At 51.1% G+C, this 22141-nt stretch overlaps 1 protein-coding gene across 1 annotated transcript in view; it reads right to left on the reverse strand.

Annotated features, from left to right (window-relative positions):
- Positions 1-6810: 6810 nt before the first annotated feature.
- The window catches only part of prickle3 (prickle homolog 3), a gene marked incomplete at its 5' end in the record, with an annotated part of 28724 nt that continues 13393 nt past the window's right edge, over positions 6811-22141 (reverse strand). Inside the window, 9 exons of the mRNA XM_080527528.1 lie at positions 6811-7496; positions 8375-8794; positions 9109-9423; positions 9876-10184; positions 10865-11051; positions 11555-11758; positions 12173-12310; positions 13008-13121; positions 13444-13633. Coding sequence (XP_080383654.1) covers positions 6967-7496; positions 8375-8794; positions 9109-9423; positions 9876-10184; positions 10865-11051; positions 11555-11758; positions 12173-12310; positions 13008-13121; positions 13444-13633 — 2407 coding nt within the window. The 3' untranslated portion in view covers positions 6811-6966. The remainder of the gene's footprint in view (positions 7497-8374; positions 8795-9108; positions 9424-9875; positions 10185-10864; positions 11052-11554; positions 11759-12172; positions 12311-13007; positions 13122-13443; positions 13634-22141) is intronic.

Below are 22141 nucleotides of genomic sequence, written 5' to 3' on the forward strand. Positions count from 1 at the left end.
GTAACACTTTGACTCCAGACTCTCTCAGTAACACTTTGACTCCAGACTCTCTCAGTAACACTTAGACTCCAGACTCTCTCAGTAACACTTAGACTCCAGACTCTCTCAGTAACACTTAGACTCCAGACTCTCTCAGTAACACTTTGACTCCAGACTCTCTCCGTAACACTTAGACTCCAGACTCTCAGTCACGTTTAATGTGCAGCATAACTTCTGACAAACAGACTGAAAGAGGCTTGTCCATTCTTGAAACCTAGCTGCCAACAGCAAATGGAAAATACACACCCACACACACACACACACTGATAGTCCCTGTTGTGCTGTAATGTGCGGTTGGAAGACAATTTGGATGACAGCAATTAGAGGCTTATGGAGGAGGAGGGGGGGGAGGAGGAGGAGGAGGAGGGAGGAGGAGGAGGGGGGGGGAGGAGGAGGAGGAGGAGAGGTTGAGTGAGTGTAAAGACAGTGTCCCAGTAATGCGTGTCTGCAGACACATTCTCAGCATGGTTGTCATTCCTGCCAGAGCTAGGCCTAACCCCTGCTGAGACCCGCTGTAACCCTGTACCCTGAGACCCTGCTCTGTGGCGGCTAACTGTTACTGGCTCTGTGGCTAACTGTTAACCGTACCTAGCTCTGTAGCTAACTGGCTCTGAGTCTAACTGTTACTAGCTCTGTGGCTAACTGTACCTAGCTCTGTAGCTAACTGTCTCTGAGTCTAACTGTTACTAGCTCTGTGGCTAACTGTACCTGGCTCTGTGGCTAACTGGCTCTGTGGCTAACTAGCTCTGAGTCTAACTGTGCCTGGCTCTGTGTTCCTACCTGCCTGGCCTTATCTCTCCATCTCATATCTCCATGTCCCTCCCCCTCTCCCTCCTCTCACACACACTCACACACACACACACACACACACACCCCCCCCACACACACCTGCAGTACATGTGCAGAGAACATTATGTTATGTCAGCAACAGTCAAACATAGCGTGGCGTCTAAGCCTTGAGCTGTAACAGAGAACCACACAGTCAACGCCAGGCGTCAGCTGGACAGACAGACGGATGAGTCCTGCTGCTGAGGGACAGACAGACAGACAGACAGACATGTCTGTACACGCTGCTCTACAGGAGAACACACCTAACCCTAGCCCTGGACCGGCCCAAACAGGAAGCCCAGGACAACAGGCTAATCACCTGCTGATCCAGGTAACCAGCCAGGTAACCAGCCAGGTGAACACAGCGTCTGTCTGTGTGGTGTGTGTGTGTGTGTGTGTGTGTGTGTGTGTGTGTGTGTGTGTGTGGCGCTTCTCTCCTCCAGGTTCTGTCCTGACAGGCTCAGGGCCCGGCTGGGTGAGGCCTGGGTTACTACACACACACACACACACACACACACACACACACACACGCGCGCACACACACACACACACACACACACACACACACACAGAGAGAGAGAGAGACTCACACACACACACACACACACAGAGAATCACACACACACACACACACACACATACAGAGAGAGACACACACACACACACAGAGACACACTCACACACACACACACACACACAGATAGATAGACGCGCACACACACACACACACACACACACACACACACACACACACACATACAGACAGACAAACATACACACACACACACATAGACACACACACACACACACACACACACACACACACATACAGACAAACATACAAACACACACACGCACACACACACACACACACACACACACACAGATAGATAGACGCACACACACACACACACACACACACACACATATACATAGACACACACACAACACACACACACAGTATTCTGACCTTTCCCCCCTGAGTAAAGCTCACCTTGGGAGTGGAAGGTTGAAGCTGAGAGCTGCCCAGCTAGACTCACAGGCCTCTCCTGTCCTCTCCTCTCCTCTCCTGTCCTCTCCTCTCTTATTCTCTCCAGTCCTCTCTTCTCCTCTCCTGTCCTCTCCTCTCCTCTCCTCTCCTCTCTTCTCCTCTCCTGTCCTGTCCTGTCCTCTCCTCTCTTCTCCTCTCCAGTCCTCTCTTCTCCTCTCCTCAGACACGGTCAGAACCAGAGAACTCCCTCAGAGAGAGTATTGTGTGAATGTGTCTGAAAGTGGCAGAGAGCAACGTACCAGCCAAACCTGTCTGACGACCTCCCCCGCTCCTCCCCCGGCCCCTCCCCCTCGACTGCCCCGGCCAATCAGACACACAAGGAAGCAGAGGCACCTCTTCAGTCATGTGACCAGTGCCAGTTTCCTTCCTGGTGGCTCCTAGAGGGAGTCTCTCCTTCTCTGTCACTGTGTGTGGGTCAGGGAGGCTTAGGGTTAGTGTGTGTGGGTCAGGGAGGATTAGGGTTAGTGTGTGTTGGTCAGGGAGGATTAGGGTTAGTGTGTGTTGGTCAGGATCAGGGTCAGGGTGTGTTGGTTAGAGTTAGTGTGTGTTGGTCAGGGTCAGGGTCAGGGTGTGTTGTTTAGGATCAGGGTTAGAGTACAGCACAGTGTTTTATTTGTATAGTATAGTGGATAGTGTACATAGCCTTTATTTATGTAAACCAGCTCCTTTCCCTTCTTGTTTTTTTAGTTTTTTTTTTCTTTCCTAGCACCAGGGGAGCCACCCATCCCAAATTTCATTGTTTGGTACCTGTACTATATCAATGACAATAAAGACCATTCATAGTTTCAAGTTTCAAGTTTTATTGTTACGTCACATTACACAAATGTAAGAGAGTAAAATGCTTAGGCTTCAGTTCCTGACATTGCAGCACAAGACAATAAGACAACAGGCAGAATTCAAAATAAAAAAGTGACAATAGTTCAGGACATAAGTGACAAATAAGACAGGATACAATTAGCAGTACCCAGACAATTAGCAGACAACAAGACAACAGGCAGAATTCAAGATAGAAAGGTGACAATAGTACAGGAGTATGTGTCTGTCACACCTGAGGTAGCGAGCTGCTTTAGAGGGTAAAATAACACAAAATAAAATAAGCAAAAAACTGCAATGTTGCTCAAGAGCCTGAAGCACAGCTGCCATGCAGGGCGCCATCTTGGGTGATGTTGGTTAGGGTCAGGGTTAGGGGGAGGGAAGGAGGGGAGGGAAAGAGGGGAGGGAATAGGGGAGGGAAGGAGGGGAGGGAAGGGAGGGAAGGGAGTGAAGGGAGGAAGGGAGGGAGGAGGGGAGGGAAGGGGGGAGGGAGGAAGGGAGGGAGGAGGGGAGGGAAGGGAGGAGGGGAGGGAGGAAGGGAAGGGAGAGAAGGGAGGGAGGAGGGGAGGGAAGGGAGGAGGGGAGGGAGGAAGGGAAGGGAGAGAAGGGAGGGAGGAGGGGAGGGAGGAAGGGAAGGGAGAGAAGGGAGGGAGGAGGGGAGGGAAGGGAGGAGGGGAGGGAGGAAGGGAAGGGAGGAAGGGAGGGAGGAGGGGAGGGAGGAAGGGAGGGAGGAGGGAGGAAGGGAAGGGAGAGAAGGGAGGGAGGAGGGGAGGGAAGGGAGGAGGGGAGGGGGGAAGGGAGAGAAGGGAGGACTTGTGTTGTAAGTGTTTTAACAAGGCCCGGTTTCCTCCCTGATGCCTGGAGGTTTGTTGTCATTCGTGACACTGTGTGTGTGTGTGTGTGTGTGTGTACGTATGTGTGTGTGTAGGTATGTGTGTGTGTGTACGTATGTGTATGTATGTGTGTGTGTGTGTGTGTGTATGTATGTGTATGTATGTGTACGTATGTGTATGTGTGTGTGTGTACGTATGTGTGTGTGTGTGTGTGTGTGTACGTATGTGTATGTGTGTGTGTGTGTGTGTGTGTACGTATGTGTGTGTGTGTGTGTGTACTGTCGTCTATTAAGTTACTTGTTGGATAATAAATGAAGAATATAATTCTGAGCAGTTTAAGACTATTTATTTAAACAAAGCACAGGTATACAAGATATGAGAGCTGGTAGCTGGTCTGGTGGTCAGAGAGAAGAGAGCGCTCCTCAGGCCCACTCCCTTATTTATAAACAATAGTATGTAAATACAGTTGCAAACAATGGTCCTATCACAGTCACTGTAGATGCTTGAGGTGTGAAAAAGAGGCATAGGTCAGGGGCCATTTTAAGATACAGTCACTTCAGGTTCCATTGTGTCTTAACCATTTGGCTTTCCAACAAAGGGCCATACATACCTAGCCCCCATAGTCAGGAGGCATTCCTTCATAGCATACATACAGTCCATGCATGTGTGTGTTTAAGTAAAATATACTACAGTACCTATGTGTGTGTGTGTGTGTGTGTGTGTGTGTGTGCGTGTGTGTGTTGGTGTTTCACGTCCTTGTACTGGGCTGGCAGCACAGAGAACTAGTGTATTCTAGTTTAATGGTCTAAAACCACTCTGCCAAGTCTCTCAATGAAGACAAGCGTAGCTGGTAGTGAATGTGTAACCCTGGGTTACTAACCTTGCATGGTATATATTTAAGTTTAAAAGATAATATAAAACAAGATATGAATTGTGTAAAGAAACCGATTTATATCTGTAAATGAGTAAATAGCAGGGTAGTTAATACTTTGTTGTATTATTGGATTGGTCAGTCAGCCAGCCAGTCAGTCAGCCAGCCAGCCAGTCAGTCAGCCAGTCTGCCAACCAGCAGCACTGAATGCATCCAAGGGATGTCGTACGTATTCAGAAAAACAAAAAGGTCAAATTGTTGTTTCAGTGAATTTATTTTCCTTATTTTCGTTAAGTCGACTTACAGCACAATTTTTTTCCTCATAATCTCTGAAAACAGTTTTGATTGAATAGTGTTTTATACAGGAACCAGCACCCAAGAATATAAAAATAACAATACAACTGTAAGTAATAAAATGGGTTTTTAGATCTAAAAATGATTAAATGTACATAGATGTGGCACTCTCTCCTCCTCTCTCCCACACAGACGCTTAGAAAACTCACACACACACACACACACACACACACACACACACACACACAGACACACACACAGACAGACAGACACACACACACACACACACACAGACACACACACACACACACGCACACACACACACACACACACACACACACACACACACACACACACATAGACACACACACACAGACAGACACACACACACACACACACACACACACAGACAGACACACACACACACACACAGACAGACACACACACACACACACACACACAGACAGACACACACACACAGACAGACAGACACTGAATCACACTGCGTGGGAAGTGACATGTTTTGATTTGGTGTTCACAGAGAGCTCCCCCTGGTGGTTGCATAGAAGAACAATGACAATAACAACAATATCATTAACCAGCTGAGACCGCCTGGCCCGACCATGACACTGCAGAAACACTGTAGGAACACCCTACACACACACACACACACACACACACACACACACACACACACACACACAGAATCACACTGCGTGGGCGGTGACATGTTTTGATGTGATGTTCAGTGAGAGCTGCCAGCCTGCCCTGGTGTGTGGAGGCTGAGGAGGTGTTTACCTAGCGCCAGACACACGCCTGTCTCTCTGGAAGCTTCTACAGAGACCTCCAATCCTGACATCAACATACAGGATACACACACACACACACACACACACACACACACACACACACACACACACAGGGGTAAGAATGCTGGAGGTTTCACCCTCAATAACCAATGCTACAGGAGCAGAGGAGGCTGGGGGAGGCAGACATCGGAGGACAGGCCCATAGTAATGCATGGAATGGATTATGATCTGGGCCTCTACCAGCCTCCCTGTCCTCTGATCTGGGCCTCCACCAGCCTCCCTGTCCTCTGATCTGGGCCTCCACCAGCCTCCCTGTCCTCTGATCTGGGCCTCCACCAGCCTCCCTGTCCTCTGATCTGGGCCTCCACCAGCCTCCCCTGTCCTCTGATCTGCGCCTCCACCAGCCTCCCCTGTCCTCTGATCTGGGCCTCTACCAGCCTCCCTGTCCTCTGATCTGGGCCTCTACCAGCCTCCCCTGTCCTCTGATCTGGACCTCCACCAGCCTCCCTGTCCTCTGATCTGGGCCTCCACCAGCCTCCCTGTCCTCTGATCTGGGCCTCCACCAGCCTCCCCTGTCCTCTCCACCAGCTCAGAACCAGGAGGCACCTGGACCTCACAATGCATGATGGGAAATCTCTCCCAATGTTCGGCTCCTCAGTCTGGGTGGAAAAGTGACGCTGCGGTAACACACACACACACACACACACACACACACACACACACACACACACACACACACACACACACACACACACACACACACACACACACACACACAGTAGACACACACACAGTCACACAGTAGACACACACATAGGAGACACACACAGTCACAAAGTAGACACACACAGTCACACAATAGACACACACACACACACACACACACAGTCACACAGTGGAGACACACACAGTAGACACAGAGACACACACAGTCACACAGTAGACACACAGTAGACAGAGACACACACAGTCACATTTTAAAGCTAAAGCGTGTAGCTTCCATTCTACTGTGCAAAAAAAAGTGCCCAATACACACACACACACACACACACACATGTTGAAATGTTCTTCTCTGCTGTTCTCAGGTCATTCTGCTGTTCTCAGGTCATTCTGCTGCTCCCTGGTCGTAACAGGAGTTCCCTGCAGGGTTGGATAAGCGCCATCAGGGGGCGCTGTGGACCCATCTGAAAGGAGGAACCTCAGAGAACGTGTTGAAGCTGATAACGTGTCAGGACCAATCAGAGGAGAGACAGAGCGCCCCCTCTGGCCGACAGAGGTGATGCAGGATTAGGATTTAATAGGTTTAATGTTCATCAACAACAGAGTCTGTTAACCATCACTAGTCCTTTAACAGAGTTTCTCAGAGTTTCTCCCTCTCGACTGCCTCTCTGGTTGCCAGGGGCTGTTGCCGGGGGCCGTTGCCAGGGGCTAGGAGATGGCACAGTTCTTGTCTTTGTCGTTGGCCCCGAGGCTGTTGGTCCTCCTCCTCCTCCGCAGGCTGTTCCTCAAACCCCACTCCTTCCCTCCTCCTCCCTCCTTCCCTGCCTCCCCCCCCTCCCTCCTCCTCTCCGCCCCTCCCTCCCTCCTCTCCTCCACTCCCTCCCTCCTCTCCTCCCCCGCCTCGGCCTGGGACCGTCGTAGCTGGGGGGGCAGGGGGATGGGCTGGCCCAGGAAGAAGCCCTCCTCCTCCGAGTCGGAGGAGGAGGTGCAGGTGGAGCAGGAGTCCTCGTGTCTGTCCTGGGGGTGGGGGTGGTGGGGGTGGGGGTGGAGGGAGAGGGGGGGGCCGTCCGGGGAGGCCAGGGAGCCCCTCTCCCTCCCCCTGCCCCCCCCCCGCCACTCCAGGGCGTCCAGGTGGGGGCGGTCTCGGCGGGGGGGCCGGGGGAGGTGCAGCGGGGAGTCTGAGGAGGCGCGGCCACGCGTCCACCCCCGCCTCAGACCTCTCTGGTGGTACGACCCGTCTGTCACATGACACAGAGAAGAGAGAGAAGAGAGAGAGCGAGTGGAGAGAGAGAGAGAGAGAGAGAGGAGAGAGAGAAGACACAGAGAAGAGAGAGAGAGAGGAGATCAGTGACTGTTTTTAAAACAACATTCAATACTTTTCAGAAAAAGAAACATAATTGTGACACTGGTCTGGTGAAAGGGGAAACATCAAAATGTTCAGACTTTTCTTTTGAAACACGGAACTACATTTCAACGTTCAGAATCACAACACAAACTCGCTAGTCAAGCCAAAACACTGCAACACAATGGATTTGGTGAGTAATCCCCACTGTTACCTAGTTAACTAGAACACTACTTTACATTGTTACCTAGTTAACTAGAACACTACTTTACATTGTTACCTAGTTAACTAGAACACTACTTTACATTGTTACCTAGTTAACTACAACACTACTTTACATTGTTACCTAGTTAACTAGAACACTACTTTACATTGTTACCTAGTTAACTAGAACACTACTTTACATTGTTACCTAGTTAACTAGAACACTACTTTACATTGTTACCTAGTGAACTAGAACACTACTTTACATTGTTACCTAGTTAACTAGAACACTACTTTACATTGTTACCTAGTTAACTACAACACTACTTTACATTGTTACCTCGTTAACTACAACGCTACTTTACATTGTTACCTAGTTAACTAGAACACTACTTTACATTGTTAACTAGTTAACTAGAACACTACTTTACATTGTTAGCAGACTCACTAAACAAGCTGTGTTAGTTGACTAGCTGAAATGTATTAATAAAAGTCTGAACATTAAATCGGCTGCTGACTTGTTCCCCTTTCCACCAGACTGTGTCACATGACCTATGACCTTCGACCTACCCAGCAGGTCCATCTGAGGAGGAATCCCTTTCTGCAGACGTAACCTCCTCCCAAACCCTCCCTCCACCTCCTCCTCCTCCGCCTGCTCCTCCTCTCCCTCTCCTCCCTCCTCATCCTCCTCTTCCTCCTCCTCCAGGTCATCCTCGTCCTCGTCCACAGAGTAGCTGCAGCTGATTGGCTCGCGGAAGCTGACCCTGGCCGTCCCGCTGCGGGCCAACTGTGGGGGGGCGGGGTCAGGGGTGGGGGGAGGAGGGGGGGAGGGCTCTGGTTGGCCGAGGCTGGCCGTGAGATCACGTGACTTGGCGGGGAGCGGAGGGGGGAAGGTGGGTTGGGGAGGGGAGGGGTCAGCGGGGCTGGGGGGGCGGGGGGTCGCTGGCCTGGGGAGGGACGAGGTCCGCTGGGGGGGTGTGACCGGGGGCGCTGAGGGGAGAGGATGGACCAATCAGATCACAGTTAAAAAACAGCGGGAAAATCAGAGATGCTTAGAGAGTTGATGAGTTAGATAGCTAGCTGTCTTAGATAGTTAGCTGGAATGTTAAGCTAGCTGCTAACAGATAAGTTAGAAAACGGAATCTGCGTTGAAGAGAGACAGAAATATGGCTGGCAGCAGTACGGAGTCACGCTGAACTGTGACCTTTCACCTTTCACCTCCGACACACCACATCAAACCTCTCACAGGGAAACAGTTAATTGGATGCGATCGCTTTGAAGCCCGACTCCCTCATCTCCCTTACCTTTCTTAACCTGACTACTCCTCTCCACCCACGCCCCACAATCCTTTGCGGTGGAGGTTCCTCTGGAGGTCAGCGTGGTCGTGTGGGCGTGGCCTGAGTGGCTGTTGGAGCACTCTTCCTCTACCAGGAACTCCAGGCTGCTGATTGGATGCTTGGTGCTGCTGCAGTCCCCGGGGCTGTGGTGTGATTGGTCGCCGGGCCAAGGCGCTCCCCAGCCATTGGCTACGGTGAGGTGAGGCAGTGGCGAATAGGAGCCTCGGGAGTGGGGGTGACCGTTGAGGGGCGGGGCTACTACCGGAGCCGAGCAGAGGACGCCTGCAGACGAAACGAACGAACGACAGAGCGTTAAAACCTAAAGCAAAAAATACCAAATTCCAACAATGGACCTATCGCTAAGCCACGCCCCAAACTAGAAATTGTCCAATCATATCACAGCAAAAGTCACTACAGGCAGAAAACTGACAAACAACTCGCTAATATCTGATGGTGAAAAGCTTCTAGACTAAATATTCTTGTCATCTTTAAAAAACACATGTCTATTACTTGCTGTGGTAAATCAGAAATCAGAAATTTGCCAACTCCCGCCATTGTAAGTCATTGAATGTCATTCAGTCACGGTCGGTCAGTCAGTCACTGTCAGTGAAGCGTTGTTTGTTTGTCCGAGTTTTCAAAGGGGGCGTGGCTTAGCGATAGGTCCCTGACTGACAAGTTGATTGCATGCCAATAAACCCCAATTACCCCCCCCCCCCCCCCCCCCCCCTACCCACCTCTACTCTCCACTGCAGCGTGGAGGCAGTCAGGGAGGGGGGGCGGGGCTCCCTCCAGTGGGGGGCGCGGGGGGCCCTTCTCCTGGACAGGGGGGGCGGGGCGGGGGGCCTGCAGGGCGGAGTCACAGCTGTCAGAGTCGCCCAGGGCGGGGTCCTCCCCCAGGGAGCAGGGCCGGGAGCAGAAGATGAGGCCGGCGCGGGGCAGGAAGGGGCGGCCCAGTAGGGGCAGCAGGCAGCGGGCGCAGCAGAAGCAGGTGGGGGCGGCGTGCCAGTGCTGCCCCTCGTACGTCATCTGGCCCTGGTCGATGCCTGGGGGGGGGGGGGGCACCACGTTACCATGACAACCAGGTAACATCACCACGACAACCAGGTAAATGGTAAACAGACTGACTTATATAGCTCCTTATTCCAAAGCGCTTTACAACGGTCTCTCATTCACCCGTTCACACACATTCACACACCAATGGCGGCAAGCTGCCATGCAAGGCACCGACCCGCTCACTGGGAGTAATCTGGGGTTCAGTGTCTTGCCCAAGGACACTTCGACATGTGGCCAGCCGGGGCTCGAACCACTGATCGGGTGTCGCAGTACTCATTGTAGAGAGGTGTGTGTGTGTGTGTTCCAGGGTGCAGTACCTATGTGATGTGATGTGATGTGTTTGTGCGTGTGTGTGTACCTATGTGTTCCCCACAGGTGTCACAGTACTCTGCGTAGAGGTGTGTGTGTGTGTGTGTGTGTGTAGAGAGGTGTGTGTGTGTGTGCGTGTAGAGAGGTGTGTGTGTGTGTAGAGAGGTGTGTGTGTGTGTGTGTGTGTACCTATGTGTTCCCCGCAGGTGTCACAGTACTCAGCGTAGAGGTGTGTGTGTGTGTGTGTGTGTGTGTGTGTGTGTGTGTGTGTGTGTACCTATGTGGTCTCCACAGGTATCACAGTACTCAGCGTACAGAGGTGTGTGTGTGTGTGTGTGTGTGTGTGTGTGTGTGTGTGTACCTATGTGGTCTCCACAGGTGTCACAGTACTCGGCGTACAGCGCCTCGTAGCAGCTGCAGCAGTAGGGGCGGCTCTCCCTCATGATGTAGCGCTGGCCGCCCAGCGCCGCCTCACACTCAAAACAGCAGAAGTGCTTCATGTGCCAGTGTCTGCCCTCCGCCTCCGTACACTCGTCTGCCAGGATGATCTGTGAGACGGAGGGGGAGGGAGGGAGGGGGGGAGGTAGGGAGGGGGGGAGAGAGAGAGAGAGAATGGGTGTAAGAATACAAGGGTCAGCCAAGTGAATGACTCAACTCACAGTCCACTTCAACTAACCTCTGAAGTCACACAGAGAGACGTGAGAAACGAGAGAGAGAAACACACTTAAGGTTCCTTTTTTAGTATTGTGCTGTTACATACTGTCTGCTACATCACCATGGTAACAGAGTTATCTACTGTCTGCTACATCACCATGGTAACAGTATAGTAACAGGGTTATCTACTGTTACATCACCATGGTAACAGGGTCATGTACTGCTACATCACCATGGTAACAGGGTCATGTACTGGCTACCTCATCACCATGGTAACAGGGTCATGTACTGCTACATCACCATGGTAACAGGGTCATCTACTGGCTACATCACCATGGTAACAGGGTCATGTACTGGCTACCTCATCACCATGGTAACAGGGTAATGTACTGGCTACCTCATCGCAGGCCTGGCAGCGGGGTTTGATCCTCTCTGCGTGGTGGCGGCCGCAGTAGATCTGCCCGTCCTGGTAGAAGTAGATCAGGTCCACCAGCAGCTCGCAGCAGGACGAGCATTGGAAGCACTGGGGGTGCCAGCAGGTCCCGTGGCCCGCCCGGCCTGCAAACACCGCCATGTCCCCCCCGCAGATCTGGCTGCCACACTGACGGGGGGGAGGGAGGGAGGGAGGGAGGGAGGAGAGGGGGGGGGGGGGGAGGGAGGGGAGGGGGGGGGGGGGGGGGAGGGAGGGAAGGAGGGGGGGGTGGAGGGAGGGAGGAGAGTAAATAGTGTAAATAAGTGTAGAACAGTGAAAACAGTTGACAGATAATCTGAGGTATTTCATTCAAGCCTCCATCTGCGTGGCCCGCCCCTCATTCAAGGCAATTTTATTTGAATAGAAGGGGGCCAAGGATTGACCCTTGGGGAACCCCACATATCATTTTAATTTGGTCGGAAACAAAGTTGCCAATGGAGACATAATAGCTTCTGTCCTGTAGGTACTCTCCACCTCCCATCCAAGTCTTCCTCTGACCCCCCCCTCCTCCCCTCCCTGCCCTCCCCCCCCCCCCCCGCCTACCTGCTGACAGATGGCTCCAGTCATGGTGACGGGGAACAGGCGTACGTTGCCCCTCCCCAGGTTCTCTCTCTTCCTCTGTTGGCTGAACAGCCGCAGCTCCTTCTTCTCCTCCCCGTCCAGAGAGTTACAGTACTGGGGCTGCAACACACACACACACACACACACACACACACACACACGCACACGCACACGTAAGGAACATTGCCAGACTCCGGCCGTCACACTCAGAGTCTGTTGCTGGTTCGTGCGTTTGTCACCGTCTGGACTACTGCAATGATGTTCTTTTCAGGTACCCAGCAAAGCCCTGGACAGGCTCCAGTATGTTTAGGTACCCAGCAAAGCCCTGGACAGGCTCCAGTATGTTCAGGTACCCAGCAAAGCCCTGGACAGGCTCCAGTATGTTCAGGTACCCAGCAAAGCCCTGGACAGGCTCCAGTATGTTCAGGTACCCAGCAAAGCCCTGGACAGGCTCCAGTATGTTTAGGTACCCAGCAAAGCCCTGGACAGGCTCCAGTATGTTCAGGTACCCAGCAAAGCCCTGGACAGCCTCCAGTATGTTCAGGGTTCTCAGCAAAGCCCCTGGACAGGCTCCAGCATGTTCAGAACTCCTCTGCCAGGGTCCTCACACACACCAAGCCCTGGCAGCACATCACCCCCCACCCTTCAACCTCTAATTTAGTTGTTGTTTTTGTTTGTCTGACTGTTTTATTTCCCCTCTATCTCTGTAAAGCAACCTTGGGTACCCTGAAAGGCGCTATATAAATTATTATTATTATTATTACACACACGCTCACACACACCCTCCCTCCCCCCCCCCACACCCAGGGCAGGTCACCTCGCTGTCGTGAGCAGGCAGCTGGTGCAGCAGCTGTTTGATGCGGTGTCGCTCCCCGGGGCTGTTCACGTACGGGACCCGGTCCTCCGGCAGGCAGCTGAAGTACTGGTACACCTGCAGGACACAGGGTCAAAGGTCACACACCTGGAGGACGCAGGGTTAAAGGTCACAAACCTGAAGGACACGGGGTTAAAGGTCACACACCTGAAGGACACAGGGTCAAAGGTCATACACCTGAAGGACACAGGGTTAAAGGTCATAGAGTTCAGATCTGTTCAGGCTTCAGCCCCGGGGGGACCCAGGTAGAGGTAGGGTTAGGGGGGTGTAGAGGTAGGGTTAGGGGGGGGTACCCAGGTAGAGGTAGGGGGGTGTAGAGGTATGGTTAGGGGGGTGTAGAGGTAGGGTTAGGGGGGTGTAGAGGTAGGGGGTTACTGACCTGTTCAGGCTTCAGCCCCGGGGGGACCCACGCGTACTCCTCGGAGGCGCAGCCCGAGTCGTCGTCAGAGATGGAGTGTCTCTGCACCCCCGACACCTTCATCATCTTCATCATCATCCTCTCCAGCTGCCCCGGCACCGCCCGCACAGCGTGCTCCTCACGCACACACTTACAGTGCACGCAGATCTTCCTGCACACACACACACACACACACACACACACACACACACACACAGAGACACAGACACACAGGGGTGGGGTCAGTACTGGCAGAGAAGTTTAAGCTCTAGAAGACATTCTATCAATGTCTTTTATCCATTAACTATTGTCTTATTAAATGTTTTATCTATTTACTTCTTATATCTGCTTTTATTCATTGTCATTTTTATTTTCTTACTATGCTCCTCTTGTACAGTACAAATAAACTTGCCTTGCCACAACACACACACACACACACACACACACCCACGCCATGGCCACATCATAGAAACAGTCCCATGAGCCTCCACCAATCACAGCCCACGCCCATCGCCATGGAGACACGCCCATCGCCATGGAGACCCGCCCATCGCCATGACGACGTCAACCACCAGCCACAGACATTCTACACAGAGACTCAACGTTCCCTGAGGACGAGGACGACCACACACACACACACACTCGCATAGATACAGACACACACACACAAACACACACACACACACACATAGATACAGACACACACACACGCAGACACACACACACGCAACACTCCACTGAACTAGCAGGAAATGGGTCACTGACTGTAAGCATGGTCAACCCCCCCCCCCCTCCTGGGCTTGTTATGTTGACTCAGCATCAGTGTGTGTGTGTGTGTGTGTATAGTGTGTGTGTGTGTGTATAGTGTGTATAGTGTGTGTGTGTGAGTTTAGAGGGGGTGTCACACAAAGCAGCTTTGCTCTCTGGCCAGACCTTGAGCCACAACACACACACACACACACACACACACACACACACACTACACACACACACACACACTACACACACACACACACACACACACACACACACACACACACACACACACACACCAGCCAATCCTTTCATGGGGATAAACTGCATCGACTTTTAATCTGCTTCTCCCATACACACACACTATACACAGATACACACACACTATATACACACACACACACACACACACACACACACACACCAGATTCATCAACATAATACACTCTTAAGAACGTCATCTACTGTCGTCAGACATGATGAAACCCCCAAAACATCGAATTAAAAATCTAATTAAATCAAAGTCAAAGTGTGTGTGTGTGTGTGTGTGAGAGTGTGTGTGTGTGTGAGTGTGAGTGTGTGTGTGGGTGTGAGTGTGTAGTGTGTGTGTGTGTGTGTGTGTGTGTGGGTGTGAGTGAGTGTGTGAGTGTGAGTGTGTGTGTGTGTGTGTGTGTGTAGTGCAGATGGCGCGGTGGGGAATGTTTTCTTGGCACACTTGGGCCCAACTGGGTCTGTTAATACCAATCCATCATCACTAGAACGCCACAGCCGACACAGCCTATTATAGTGTTGCTGACTGTTTGCATCCCTTCATGGCCACAGTGTACCATCTTCTAACGGCTGCTTCCAGCATGATAATGAAATGTCACAAAGCTAAATGGTAAACAGACTGACTTACTGAGCGCCTTTATCCAAAGCGCTTTACAACGGCCTCTCATTCACCCATTCACACACCAATGGCGGCAAGCTACCATGCAAGGCGCCGGCCCGCTCACTGGGAGCAATTTGGGGTTCAGTGTCTTGCCCAAGGACACTTCGACATGTGGCCAGCCGGGGCTCGAACCGCCGATCTGCCAACCTTGTGATCATTAGACGGCGGTTCTACTTCCTGAGACACAGCCGCCCCTAAAAGTCGTCTCAAACTGGTTTCATGAACATGACAGTGAGTTCAGTGTTCTTCAGTGGCCTTCCCAGTCACCAGATCTGAATCCAACAGAACACCTTTGGGATGTGGTAGAACGGGAGATTCCCAGCTTGAAAGTTCACCTGAGAAATCAGCAGGAATTGTGTGATGCGATCATGTCATCATGGACCAGAATCTCAAAGGAATGTTTCCATCCATCCATGAAACATTGAGTCAGTTTGAGAGCAAAGGGAGGTCCTACCCAGTGTTAGTATAGTGCTCCTAATAACATGTTTGGTGAGTGTGTGTGTGTGTGTGTGTGTGTGTGTGTGTGTGTGTGTGTGTGACAGGCTACCACACGGTAGTAACATTATTATTGATGACATTTAGCCTAACATGTTGAACAACAAACTAGGAGATGAAGGTGAAACACATCATCATCATCATCATCATCATCATTTTCACCCCTACCACAGATATGGATGAGTCATTAAGGTGTGACATCATTATGATCACAGATATGAGTGAATTGTTTTCTCACACACCGACACACCACCTACCACACCCTACGACCACCTGTCAATCACCCTACGACCACCTGTCAATCACCCTACGACCACCTGTCAATCACCCTACGACCACCTGTCAATCACCCTACGACCACCTGTCAATCACCCTACGACCACCTGTCAATCACCCCTAAGACCACCTGTCAATCACCCTACGACCACCTGTCAATCACCCTACGACCACCTGTCAATCACCTCAGGACCACCTGTCAATCACCCTACGACCACCTGTCAATCACCCTGCGACCACCTGTCAATCACCCTACGACCACCTGTCAATCACCCTACGACCACCTGTCAATCACCCTACGACCACCTGTCAATCACCCTGCGACCACCTGTCAATCACCCTGCGGCCACCTGTCAATCACCCCTACGACCACCTGTCAATCACCCTACGACCACCTGTCAATCACCCTACGACCACCTGTCAATCACCCTGCGACCACCTGTCAATCACCCCTACGACCACCTGTCAATCACCTCAGGACCACCTGTCAATCACCTCAGGACCACCTGTCAATCACCCTACGACCACCTGTCAATCACCCTACGACCACCTGTCAATCACCCCTACGACCACCTGTCAATCACCCTACGACCACCTGTCAATCACCCCTACGACCACCTGTCAATCACCCCTACGACCACCTGTCAATCACCCTACGACCACCTGTCAATCACCCCTACGACCACCTGTCAATCACCCTACGACCACCTGTCAATCACCCTACGACCACCTGTCAATCACCCTACGACCACCTGTCAATCACCCCTACGACCACCTGTCAATCACCCCTACGACCACCTGTCAATCACCCTACGACCACCTGTCAATCACCCCTACGACCACCTGTCAATCACCCTACGACCACCTGTCAATCACCTCAGGACCACCTGTCAATCACCCCACAACCACCTGTCAATCACCCCACAACCACCTGTCAATCACCCCACAACCACCTGTCAATCACCCTACGACCACCTGTCAATCACCCCACAACCACCTGTCAATCACCCTACAACCACCTGTCAATCACTCAGGACCACCTGTCAATCACCCTACGACCACCTGTCAATCCCGTCCCAGCAGGAAGGCCTATAGGAACACCTCAGCTAAATGAACATGACATCTCACTATGTGTGTGTGTGTGTGGGGGGTGCGTGAGTGTGTGTGTGTGTGTGTGTGTGTGTGTGTGTGTGTGGGGGGGTGTGAGTCTGTGTGTGTGTGTGTGGAGGGTGTGAGTGTGTGTGTGGGGGGTGTGTGAGTGTGTGTGTGAGTGGGGGGGGGGGGGTGTGTGAGTGTGTGTGTGTGTGTGGAGGATGTGAATGTGTGTGTGTGTAGGGTGTGAGTGTGTGTGTGTGGGGGGGGGGTGTGAGTGTGTGTGTGAGTGTGTGTGAGTGTGTGTGTGTGGAGTAGGCATCAATGATCGACGATCGATAATTGATCGATAAGGATCTTGGTCGATCACAAAATATTTTGATCGATAATATTTTTTATTTTTTTATAATAATAATAATGGAAATTAGTTTGTCCACGTGTCACCAGATTGCGTTCGTCTCTCACCCCTGAACATGTTAACATGATCATCTTTCTGAACAAGAACCAGTAGGCCTGCCGCCTACAGTCTCTCGCTGGAGTTTAAATTTAAGTTAAGCTGGACGCTCTTAAGGACACTAACGTTTTCAGTCATCCTCCTATTTGTGAGTAACTGTTTTTTTACTGCTCCTATGGTGAGTTACTTGTTTTCTATATTTTTATTTATAACGTAAAATGTGTTTTTAAGTTAAACAATTTAGGCTACTCACTGCCTTGTTTAAGAGGATTGTTATCTGACTGTAGTGTCTAGTTTGAATGTGAATGAATGAATGTGTGCAATAGCAACACAAATAAAGTTTTTTCCCCAAGGAAAACATGCTTGTTATTTCTGCCCTAGTTTTTATAAAAAAAAAAATAATAATAATAATGAAAAAAAAGCTTATCAATTAATCGATAATTGATCGTTAATTCTTGCGATTATCGAAAAAGAAATTTTGATCGTTTGCCCAGCCCTAGTGTGGAGGGTGTGTGTGTGTGTGTGTATGTGGGGGGGGGTGTGAGTGTGTGTGTGTATGTGGGGGGGGGGTGTGAGTGTGTGTGTGTGTGTGTGTGTATGTGGGGGGGGTGTGTGAGTGTGTGTGTGTGTGTGTGGGGGGGGGGGGGGGGTGTGAGTGTGTGTGAGTGTGTGTGTGTGTCTTCAGTTCACTTCAGCAATCCAGCCCATGTGTTTGTAATATCATGGTTACTAACGTATGTCTGCATACCAGGACACGCCTCTGGATGTGTGTGTGTGTGTGTGTGTGTGTGTGTGTGTGTGTGTGTGTGGTGTGTGCTCTGTCCCACCCAACAGATGGATGGCGTCCCAGAATGCAGCAGCTCTGTGGGCTAATGAGAGGGTGAGTACTGGCCTCTGCCCTCCCTCACTCCCTCCCTCCCCTTTTCTCTCCCTCCCTCCCTCCTTCCCTCCCTCCCTCCTCCCCCACCCCCCAACCTCAGAGGCCCTGCACCAGGACCATCTGCCCTGGGGGGGGGATGTGTGTGGGTGTGTGTTGTGTGTGTGTGTGTGTTGTGTGTGTGTGTGTGTGTGGTGTGTGTGTGTGTGTGTGTGTGCGGTGTGTGTGTCTGAGAAAAAGAGAGGGAAAGAGGTAGGGAGAGAAATGGGAGGGAGGGAGGGAGGGAGGGAGGAGGGAGGGAAGGAGGAGGGGGGACCCTGCTAACAGGCTAACACTGACCCTGCTAACAGGCTAACACTGACCCTGCTAACAGGCTAACACTGACCCTGCTAACACTGCTAAGACTGACCCTGCTAACAGGCTAACACTGACCGTGCTAACACCTCTACATCTGCAAACTAATGCAAACTAAACACACACACACCACAGACACACACACACACACACACACACACCACCCACACACAGACACACACACACACACACACAAACACACACACACACACACACACACAGGAATTCCCCTGGCGTCGTGTGCAGTTTGTTCCAGTCCAGCGCTCAGCTATTCCATGCTCTCTGGTTGCCGTGACGACCAGCATGATTCCATTAGTTTGATCAGAACACGCTAATGCACCAGTTATGTCCTGGGACAGCTGTGGCGCAGGAGGTAGAGGCTGGGGGAGGTAGAGGCTGGTGGAGGTAGAGGCTGGTGGAGGTAGAGGCTGGTGGAGGTAGAGGCTGTGGCGCAGGAGGTAGAGGCTGGTGGAGGTAGAGGCTGGGGGAGGTAGAGGCTGTGGCGCAGGAGGTAGAGGCTGGTGGAGGTAGAGGCTGGTGGAGGTAGAGGCTGGTGGAGGTAGAGGCTGGTGGAGGTAGAGGCTGTGGCGCAGGAGGTAGAGGCTGGTGGAGGTAGAGGCTGTGGCGCAGGAGGTAGAGGCTGGTGGAGGTAGAGGCTGGGGGAGGTAGAGGCTGGTGGAGGTAGAGGCTGTGGCGCAGGAGGTAGAGGCTGGTGGAGGTAGAGGCTGTGGCGCAGGAGGTAGAGGCTGGTGGAGGTAGAGGCTGGGGGAGGTAGAGGCTGGTGGAGGTAGAGGCTGTGGCGCAGGAGGTAGAGGCTGGTGGAGGTAGAGGCTGGGGGAGGTAGAGGCTGGTGGAGGTAGAGGCTGTGGCTCAGGAGGGAGAGGCTGGTGGAGGTAGAGGCTGGGGGAGGTAGAGGCTGGGGGAGGTAGAGGCTGGGGGAGGTAGAGGCTGGGGGAGGGAGGGATAGGCTGGGGGAGGGAGGGGTAGGCTGGGGGAGGTAGAGGCTGGTGGAGGTAGAGGCTGGTGGAGGTAGAGGCTGTGGTTCAGGAGGTAGAGCCGGCGTCTAATGATCGCAAGGTCAGCAGATCGGTGGTTCAAACTCATGGCCTAATGTCGAGGTGTCCTTGGGCAAGACACTCAAACCCAAACTGCTCCCAGTGAGCGGGCCGGCCGGCGCCTTGCATGGCAGCTTGCCGCCATTGGTGTGTGAATGTGTGAATGAGAGGCCGTTGTAAAGCGCTTTGGAATAAGTCAGTCTCTATAAGTCATCTATATAAGTCATTTATATAAGTAATTTATATAAGTCAGTCCATTTACTGTTTAAATCTATAATCCTCCCTGTTTACGTACCTAAATACCTCCATCCCTCAGATGGAGAGACACACAGGACATTACTGATGCACTGGACTGGCCTCATAAACATATAAGTACATAGATGTATATAAGCCTTGGTCTGCGCACACACACACACACACACACACACACACACACACACACACACACACACGCACACAGCCCTGACATTAATCCTAACAGTAGTAAATGCTTTAAAAGCACACTGCATGTCCCATGGTAATCTCTGAGCCCTGCTGTGTGTGTGTGTGTGTGTGTGTCTGCATAAGTGTGTGTGAGTGAGTGTGTCTGTGTGTGTGTTTGAGTGTGAGTGTGTGTGTTTGAGTGTAAAGCCCAATTTATGCTTCTGCATCGAATTTACGCGCGGCTACGCCGTAGCTTGGGTAAGGGCTCTCCCGGTTCATAGTTCAGCGTTGGTCTTTACGGCTCCGCGTTGGTCGGTGTACTCATAGCGGCATAATAGCGATCAAAAAACGTATTTTTGTTATGCTTGTTGTAAAGAAAATGTCTATAATGCATTGAAATGACAGTAAACTAAGATAATAAGATGGTTATCATCATTTTTCAAATCTTTATTAATAAGCAATTACAGAAAAAGTAAATGACATTTCTGTCATGACTTCCGCATTTACGAGAGAGTCGGAATGTGACGCTACCAAGCGGACCAATCACAGTTCTTATAGATAACTTTACATTGAATATGTCTATCATAAATATCATTGAACAGCCATGGGGCTCCCTGAAACTAATCCTTTATTTCTAAATAAACAGGATTGTACATCTCGTAAATGTGAATCGGCTCCTTATAGGAAGGCTGTGCTTGACGCTTCCATAGGGAGCTCCGTTGGAACGGTGTACTCAAAGTAATAATAGCGATTTTGTTGTTGTTATGCTTGTTGTAAATAAAAGTTCTATGGTGCATTGAAATGACATTAAACTAAGATAATACGATGGTTATCATAATTTTTCAAATCTTTATTAATAAGTAATTACAGAAAAAGTAAATGACATTTCTGTCATGGCTTCCGCATTTTGGGCTACGAGAGTCGGAATCATGTCGGAATCATGTGCTACCAAGCGGACCAATCACAGTGCTTACGGTTGCGTAGGCACTGCCGCGTAGTTACATTTTTGGAGAGGTGCGCGTCAATTTACGCCGTAGCCTACGCCGTCGATTTTACGCAGAAGCATAAATTGGGCTTAAGTGTGAGTGTGTGTGTGTGAGTGTGTGTGTTTGAGTGTGAGTGTGTGTGAGTGAGTGTGTGTGTGAGTGTGCGTGTCCGCGTCTGTGTGCCTCTGTCTGTGTGTGTCTGTGTTTTAGAGTGTGTGCGTGTCTCTGTGTGTGTGTGTGTCTGTGTGTCAGAGTGTGTGTGTGTCTCTGTGTCTGTGTGTGTGTGTGTGTGTGTGGATTACCCCCCCCCCCCCATCATCATCATCATTAGCCCCCCGGGGGGGCTCGGCCCCTGAGCCCTTGTCACGCCATCCTTGTCACGCCAACCGCTGATCTGTCTGACCAGGGTGAGAACATCTGTGTGTGTGTGTGTGTAGTGTGTGTAGCGTGTGTGTGTGTGTGTGTGTTAGTTGTTGATATGTCAACACAGGTCAAAGCTAATCTGTTGTTTAAGACACGTCCACTCTGACATGCTACACACACATTGCAAGCACGCACGGACGCACGCACGCACGCACGCACACACACACACACACACACACACACACACACACAGACACAGACACAGACACAGACACAGACACAGACACAGACACAGACACAGACACAGACACAGACACAGACACAGACACACACACACACACACACACACACACACACACACACACACACACAGTGACACTCCAAGGAAGTTTGGACATTTCCGATCACAGACACACACCACATCTTGTCTGTCTCCTGGTCTTTTAATAGTTCATATTCATATTCCTGTAAAGAGCATTGTTAATGTTAACTGTGCTGTATGAATAACGTTTGGTAGTGTTAACTGTGCTGTATGAATAAAGTTTGGTTGTGTTAACTGTGCTGTATGAATAAAGTTTGGTTGTGTTAAGTGTGCTGTATAAATAAAGTTTGGTTGTGTTA

This window comes from Nansenia antarctica (genome assembly GCF_963989245.1).
Source record: "Nansenia antarctica genome assembly, chromosome: 3".
NCBI lineage: Eukaryota > Metazoa > Chordata > Actinopteri > Argentiniformes > Microstomatidae > Nansenia > Nansenia antarctica.